Source organism: Arachis ipaensis, chromosome B9 (genome assembly GCF_059453495.1).
Source record: "Arachis ipaensis isolate K30076 ecotype BB chromosome B9, ASM5945349v1, whole genome shotgun sequence".
Lineage (NCBI taxonomy): Eukaryota > Viridiplantae > Streptophyta > Magnoliopsida > Fabales > Fabaceae > Arachis > Arachis ipaensis.
In genome coordinates, this window is record NC_142444.1 from 145,073,224 (window position 1) to 145,081,675 (window position 8,452).

At 44.7% G+C, this 8,452-nt stretch overlaps 1 protein-coding gene across 1 annotated transcript; it reads left to right on the forward strand.

The window, feature by feature from the left end:
- Window positions 1–554: 554 nt before the first annotated feature.
- On the forward strand, window positions 555–2,061 carry LOC148546666 (uncharacterized). Its single transcript, XM_088499296.1, has 2 exons — window positions 555–1,208; window positions 1,402–2,061. Exons 1-2 carry the CDS (start codon window positions 555–557, stop codon window positions 2,059–2,061), a joined length of 1,314 nt encoding a protein of 437 aa, XP_088355422.1.
- The last annotated feature ends 6,391 nt before the right edge of the window (window positions 2,062–8,452 follow it).

An 8,452-nucleotide genomic window follows, 5' to 3' on the forward strand; every position in this document is an offset into this window, starting at 1 on the left:
CGCAAATATGCTCGGAGGCTTCCTCCCTCAGACGATTGGGCTAACCCAATGAGTCTAGCCATTAATCTCCGGTTACCCATCGTAACATTGACGCCGTTGCTGGGGACCCGAAAGATCAACCAGTAATGGCGGACAATTCACCTGAAGATGGCCACACAGCGTCTGATTCTGAGAAAGAGAATCTGGACATTGGAAACAACAATGAGGATGTCGACGCTCACTAAGGGGTGACCAATCAGCATAAAGAAGGCACCTCAGGACTGAAAAATCCGAAAACAAACTCTTCTGAAGGGCGCGAATCAGGAAAGGAAAGACAACCCCATGTAGCCGATTTCATGGGATTGTTCCACGGCCACCAAGGGCACCTGGAACAGTTGGAGCAAGAGCTGGAACGACAGCGGGAGGCAGAGAGAAACTTTAGAAACGAGACAGAGCGACGAAAAGAGCTAGAAGGAAAGCTCTTAAGGCTGGAGTCTGCTCTCAAAAATTGAAGCTCTCGTAGCGACCAAGAAGAGTCCCCCTTAGGGGGAGAAGACCCATTCAGCGAGGACATAATGAAGGCAAAAGTTCCAAGAAACTTTAAAAGCCCTGATATGGACCTCTATGATGGAACCACTGATCCAAAGTATCATTTAAGCAACTTTAAAAGTCGAATATACCTAGCTGATGCTTCTGATGCTACTCGCTGCAAGGCTTTTCCAACCACCTTGTCGAAAGCAGCGATGAAGTGGTTCGACAGTCTTCCCCCAAGGTTGGTCACTAGCTTCAATGACCTCTCGCGGAAGTTCCTGATGCGATTCTCCATCCAAAAGGACAAAGTAAAGCATGCACCGAGCCTCCTTGGAGTAAAACAGGAGGTCAGAGAACCTCTAAGAGACTACATAGAAAGGTTCAATAAAGCGTGCTTGGAGATTCAAGACCTGTCCACAGAGGCAGTAATTATGGGACTAGTAAATGGACTTCGAGAAGGACCCTTCTCCCAGTCCATATCAAAAAGGCATCCGACCTCCCTAAGTGATGTACAGGAGAGAGCTAAGAAGTACATCAACATGGAGGAAAACGCTAGACTGCGAGAGCCGAGTTGGCAACTTGGGCACTCTCACTCATCAGAAGAGAAAGAAAGAGAGCCCAAGAAAAAAGAGGAAGTCGGCCCCGAAAGGCCTAGGAGATATCACTCCTATACTCCTCTAAGAGTTTCCCTAGTTGATGTATACAGGAAAATTTGCCACACTGAAAGGCTGCCGCCCCCTAGATCCATCAAAAATAAAAAAATGGGGGGGGGGGGGAGGGGAGTCGTGGCGACTACTGTGAGTACCATAAGATATATGGTTACTCAACGAATGATTGTTACGACCTTAAAAATGTAATAGAAAAACTGGCCAGAGAAGGTCGACTTGATAGATATCTCATGGAAAGGTTAGACCATCATGGAAAAAGGAAGCGAGACGACGAGGGTCGAAGAGATCCACCACCACAAACACCGGAAAGACATATACATATGATCTCGGGGAATTCGGTGGAGGCGGCCTCACAAAGTCATCTCGCAAAAGGAACTTAAAGGAAGTCTACCAGGTCGGTAGCGAGGCCCCCGACCTACCGACCATCTCGTTCACGAAAGATGGGAAAGGAATCATTCCTGGACATGATGATCCAGTGGTGATAACTATGATCCTTGTCAATGCCCATCTTCACAGAACCTTGGTAGATCATAGGAGCTCAGCAGACATCCTTTTCATACCAGCATTTGATAAGTTGGGGTTGGATGAAAATGAGTTAAGAGCTTATCCTGACACCCTGTATGGACTGGGGGATACACCAATAAAACCATTAGGATTCATACCCCTTCACACAACTTTTGGAAAAGGGGCAAAATCCAAAACTCTGAGTATCGACATAGTCGTCGACGCAGGGTTAGCCTACAATGCCCTAATCGGTAGAACTACCCCTAAATCGGCTCGGAGCAGTGGTGTCTACCCCTCATCTTTGCATGAAATTCCCAACATCAGAGGGAGTAGCAACCATCAAGGGAGATCAGAAATTGGCAAGAAAATGCTAAAATGAAAGCCTGAACCTGAGAGGAAAAGGAAAGGACCTGCACACAATTGAGCTCGGAGGAGTCAGAGACAAGGAAAAGTTTCGACCACAACCAGGGAAAAAAACTGAGGAAGTACAGGTCGGAAGAGAGGAAGGAAAAAACACCAATATAGGAGCCAACTTGAAAGAATATTTGTAGAAAAATCTTATAAGGCTCCTACAAGAAAATTCCGACCTCTTTTCCTGGAAATCATCCGACATGCCAGGGATAGACCCCGAAATCATGTCACACAAGCTATCGGTGTACCCTGGTTTGCGACCTGTTCAGCAAAGAAGAAGGAAGCTTGGGCCTGAACGAGCTCAAGTAGTGGAAGAGCAAGTACAAGCCCTCCTAGAAGGTGGGTTCATCAAAGAGGTCAAATATCTGTCGTGGCAGGCAAATGTGGTGCTAGTCAAAAAATAAAACGGCAAGTGGAGGATGTGCGTCGATTACACTGACCTGAACAAGGCGTGCCCCAAAGACCCATATCCACTCCCAAGCATTGATACCCTAGTAGACTCCAGCTCAGGGTATCAGTACTTGTCGTTTATGGATGCATACTCGGGATACAATCAAATCCCGATGTACAAGCCGGATCAAGAGAAAACATCATTCATCACGCCTAAAGCAAACTATTGCTATGTGATCATGCCCTTTGGGCTAAAAAATGCTGGAGCCACATATCAAAGGCTGATGAATAAGGTGTTTGCGCCTCACCTTGGGGACTGATGGAAGTCTACGTAGATGACATGCTAGTAAAAACCAAGGATGAGGCCGACCTCCTGGAGGACCTTTCGCAAGTTTTCAATACCATAAGGATGCATGGGATGAGACTAAATCCTGCAAAATGCACCTTTGCGGTTGAGGTAGGAAAATTTCTGGGGTTCATGCTTACACAAAGGGGAATTAAATCTAATCCCGACAAGTGTAAAGCAGTCTTAGAAATGAAAAGCCCGACTTGCTTAAAAGAGGTCCAGCAGCTGAACGGCCGACTTGCCGCCCTTTCCAGGTTCTTAGCAGATCAGCATTGAGATCCCTACCACTCTTCTCTCTACTAAAAAAAGGATGCCAGTTCGAATGGACTCCTGAGTGTGAAGAAGCATTCCTGGAGTTCAAAAGGTTTTTAAGCCAACCTCCCATTCTGAGCCGACCTAAAGTTGGGGAGGAACTTGTCCTGTATTTGTCCGTAGCAGACAAAGCTGTGGCATCAGCTCTAATACGAGAAGATGAGTTCAGGCAGCATCCTGTATACTTCACCAGTAAAGTTCTACAATGCCCTGAATTAAGGTATCAAAAAATTGAGAAGTTTGCATATGCCTTAATAGTAGCCTCTCGAAGGTTACGGCCTTACTTTCAAGCCCACACAATAAGAGTTCGAACGAACCAACCTATGAAGCAAATCCTCCAGAGGACGGATATTGCGGGTAGGATGGTTCAATGGGCAATAGAGCTATCCGAGTTCGACTTGAAGTACGAAACTCGGACGGCAATAAAAGCCCAATGCCTCACCGACTTCGTAGCAGAATATGCAGGAGACCAAGAGGAAGAATCCACTACATGGGAGTTATACGTAGATGGATCCTCAAATAAAATAGGAAGCAGTGCAGGCATAATACTGGTCAACAAAGAGGGAACGCAAATAGAAGTCTCCCTCAAGTTTGAATTTCTAGCTTCTAACAACCAGTCAGAATATGAAGCCTTGCTTGCAGGATTAAAGCTGGCAGAAGAAGTCGGTGTAAATAATGTAGTGATATTCAGCGACTCTCAGGTGGTGACTTCCCAAATAAATAGAGAGTATAAGGCTAAAGACCCCAACATGAAGAGGTATTTAGACAAAACCTTGGAGTATCTTAGGTGCTTTGAAGAAACCGAGGTCAAGCATATAACCCGGGATCTTAACAGCAGAGCAGACACCTCTCCAAGCTGGCAAGTACGAAACCAGGGGAAAATAATAGAAGCCTGATCCAAAAAAGTCTCCAAGAACCCTCTGTAGCAAAAATAGAAGCCAAGCAAGACATCCTTAAAGTCTCCGGATTAGCCCTCGGATGGATGAATCCTTTAATCGAATACCTAAAATTCGACATCCTACCCAAAGAGGAAAAAGAGGCCAAGAAAATCTAGAGGAAAGCACAAAACTACACTTTGGTGAAAAATATCCTCTACAAAAGGGGGATATCAACACCATTGCTGAAGTGCGTTCTGACCTCAAGGACGACAGAAGTTTTAGAAGAGGTCCACAATGGTATCTGCGAAAACCATCTCGGAGCAAGGTCCCTGGCCAGGAAAGTCATCCAAGCCGGGTTCTACTGGCCGACTTTGCAGAAAGATGCCACCGAGTTCGTGAAGAAGTGTCAGCCATGCCAAATGCATGCAAAATTCCATGTCGCTCCCCCCGAGGAGCTCATAAGTATAACTTCTCCATGGCCTTTTGCTAAATGTGGATTGGACCTATTGGGACCCTTTCCCCAAGCACCTGGACAAGTAAAATACTTAATAGTGGGAGTGGACTACTTCACAAAGTGGATCGAAGCAAAACCATTGGCCACCATCACCGCCCAAAAAAGTCGAAAATTTTTCTACAAAAATATTATCACAAGATATGGAGTACCTCACTCTATTACCACTGATAATGGCACTCAGTTCACTGACTCAACCTTCAGAAACTTGGTAGCCAGTATGAAGATCAAGCATCAGTTCACCTTGGTAGAACATCCACAAGCAAATGGAGAAGCCGAGGCAGCCAACAAAGTCATACTGGCAGGGTTGAAAAAAATGTTGCAAGATGCAAGGGGAGCTTGGGATGAAGAGCTTCCCCAAGTACTATGGGCTTATCGGACTACGCCTCAGTCTGCCACAGGGGAAACACCCTTCCGACTTGCTTATGGCATAGAAGCCATGATACCAGTTGAAATCAACGAGCAAAGTCCCAGGGTGAGCTTTTATAACGAGGTCAGAAACATACAGGGGCATAAAGAAGAACTTGAACTACTCCCTGAAGTCCAAGAACAAGCCCAGATAAGAGAAGCAGCATTGAAACAAAGGATGACTACCAGATATAACAAGAAAGTCATTCGAAGAAGTTTCAACCCAGACAACTTGGTTTTGCTTAGAAATAACATTGGAGTCAATAAATCTGGGGATGGAAAGCTTGCTGCCAATTGGAAGGGACCATAGTTTAAAGCGAACTCCACTCCATGATGTACTCTTTTCCTAACTTCATAATTTTTTCCCAGAGAAAGGGTTTCCTGAAGGGGGTTTTTAACGAGGCATCAAAGTGGGACTAAGGGACAAAAATTATCAAAACCCTTAGTAGCAAAAAGTACCTTTGTGAATAAATAAAGATCTTTTCCCCACATCTCTTTAAATTCCTCTTACGTTATTATCACTCTTTCTACGAAACGCGCCGACTTAAGCTCGACAAAACGTGAAAGTCCCATGAACCGACCTAGATGGTCGTCAGGATAAAACGACGAGGTACAAGTCGGTGTAAAGATGTTATAAAAGCTGATTATGAAACTCGGAAGAATAACGACTAACAAGTCGTAAAACCGAGAAAAACGAAATGTATCGCAAAAATAGCCTAAACTACTCACAATTCAAATAAGAAAATTTGAGTTCACCAGGAATACAAAAAGAGATAAAAGAAAGCCATCAAAAGGGCAAGATGTCTCAAGTCTTTCCAAAATCAAAGATAAGTTAGACAAAAACACAACCTGCCCAGAGATAAGAGGCTTTCAGCAAAAAGATCAAAAAGGATTTTTCGAAAAACCTAGAAACAAGAACAAAAAGCATGCACACACTAGATATAATTTAAACCCCTTATCCAAAAAAGGGGGAACTAAAAATTAAAGGCATTTTTTGTTAACGGCCAGAAAAGGTCAAGGACCAATCACCACAACAGAACGAAACATAAAATTGTTTAAACAAGGGGCCCACAGACCGGGCCCCAGTAACCGAATTTTAATTAGCAGGAGGATCAGCATCGCCAGAAGGAAGGTCACCACCACCAGAAGAGGGATCTACAGGGAGAGAAGCCGAAACAGCACCAGGGGAGGACAGAACAGGCTGGTCAGGACCTTGAGAGGAAACTTTAGAAGAGCTCAGAAGGTCCCCACGAGGAGGGGACTCCACAATCCTCTACCCCATCGTCTTTAAGTTAGAGTCAGTCTCAGGTCGGGAAGGAGAGACAATAGCCCCATCAACCACAATCTTGTCAGGATCCAAAGGAGAAATGTCCAGGTCAGGGGCAATAACCCTGACCTGTTCCTTGAAGATCCTCCACGCCTCCTCGGAACCCTCTGCCACTGAGTCCTCCAGCTCCTGGAAAGCCTCCCGACATCCTGCCAGCTCTTTCTTCAGGTCAAGATTTTCCCCATAAAGTCTTACGTAATTCTGCTACGCCTTTTCCTTAAGACACTCCGAAATGGCTAATTGGCCCATTAATTTCTTCTCCTTCTCCTGGAGACGACCCCTTTCCTTCTTCAGCTTGGTGACCTCCTCTTTAAGCCTCTTCTCATCCTCCTGATTGAGGAAAATCCTCCCCTCTAATTCCTCAACCTTCTGGGTTGAGCCCAAAGAACTAAGGGGAGTTTTATCCAAAATATCGAGGAGCTTTGTGCATACCCCAGCCGCCCAAACACTCCCCTGAACTAAGATATTAAGATGGTTTCGGATGGAACCATCATCCATATTAATTTGGGTATGAGGATAGATGTGGTTCCGAACGAACTTGGGGCCATCAAAATTAGCTTCTCCAGAAAAAAAAGAGCCAGATTCTGAAGTCTTGCGCTTCTTCTTCTCGGATTCAGGAGGGGGTTGGACGGGGGGAAAAGAGAAGAGGCAGAAGATACCAATATAGGACGAGAGGAGGTCCCCAAACTGTGAGGGGGAGGAGGAGGAGGAGGCAGAGTGCCAGCAGCTCTGGCGGCATCAACTCAGGCCCGAGATCTCTTTTTAGCGTCTTGGACCTTCTGGTAGGAGGAACCGGAATTCTTCTTCACCATTTCTGCAAAGAATAAATGAATAAAAGAATTAGTCAGCAAGTCAGAAGTAACATCTTGAAAAGATTTCAAAAGTCGGAATCAGCAAAATCAAGTCGGAGAAAACAAAACAAACAACAAAGTCTACCTAGTTGAGTCTATACAAAAGTCGGAGACCTTTGAAGAAACTTTTTTGTATCAAGATAAGGGGCTCTTCCCCAAACTTCTCGGAAGAACCCCACAACAGCCTCCTCCACCTCGTCCAAGTCATCCAGGCCATATTTCTCTACAGGAGAGGCCTCGGACCAATAAAGGGGAAAACGGAGAGAAGAATTTTGATCCAAGAAAAAGGGGTGGTGACCCTATACGGCTTGAACTTGAAAAAAGAAGTTTTTAAAAAATCATGGAAGGACTCATAAAAAAGATTGAAAATTCTCCGGCCTTGAATAGCTCGAAAAGACACCCATTGCTGCTTATTGTTTTGCCCACTGAAGGGCTTGGTCATGTGAAAAAAGTAAAAGAAGATTTTCAAAGAGGTCGGAAAATCCAGTGCCTGATTGACAAGTTGGTAAATTTTCATGAAACCCCAAGAATTAGGGTGAAGTTGGGTGGGAGCAATGCGACAGTGAGACAAAACAGCTATCTCAAAATCAGAAAAAGGCAGAAGAACTCCCAGACGGGTAAAAAGGCTTTCATACATAAAAAAGAAATGAGGGTCCGCATCAGAAGCCCTCCCAAAACAAACCCGGTCTTCCGGATCCGGGGCAGTCAACTCATATTTGGCTCATCCTCATCAAGAACGCAGATTCTATGGTGGGTACGAAGATCAGTGATATAATCGCTGTCTACAAAGGGTTACTCCCCAAGAACTGTAACATCCACCCACTGGGAGAGAGATTCTAGAGAAGACATCTTTTTCTACTAAAAGGGTGACAAAATCTACAAAGAACAAGGAAAAGGATCAAAAATAGGGTCTCTAAACAAGCCTAAAGCAAGTACTACAAACAGAGTCACTAGGCCTACAGCCAGACTTGCTATGAACGCTCCTCTGAATAAAACATACAAGCAAAAAAGCATTTACTAATAAAAGAGGAGAAGAGAAAGAACTTACCTTTAGTGAAGAAAGGCAGAGACGATGGAGACTCGTAGAAGGAAGATGTTTCTTTCGAGCATAAGAAGTTTCTTTCAAGCAGAGAGTGAAGGCAAAATGTTTTCAAAAACGAAACAAAGAAAGAGAGGAAAAGTATTTATAAGCACACCAGGGACATAATGGTAAATCGACGCGATCATTAAATAGACGCGCCGTTACCAATGTAACTGCTCCCCCTGTGTTAATACGAAAACCCAAACGGACGCGACGTTTGATTAGACACGACTGTTGAGAAATTTTGAATCACGT

What these genes read in the sequence shown, in the direction of transcription:
- LOC148546666 (XM_088499296.1), top strand. Translation starts at nt 555, where the DNA reads ATGAAGGCAAAAGTTCCAAGAAACTTTAAAAGCCCTGATATGGACCTC. An exon ending in TAAGAGTTTCCCTAGTTGAT is followed by an intron (nt 1,209 to 1,401) that starts GTATACAGGAAA and finishes TCGACTTGATAG; the next exon opens with ATATCTCATGGAAAGGTTAG.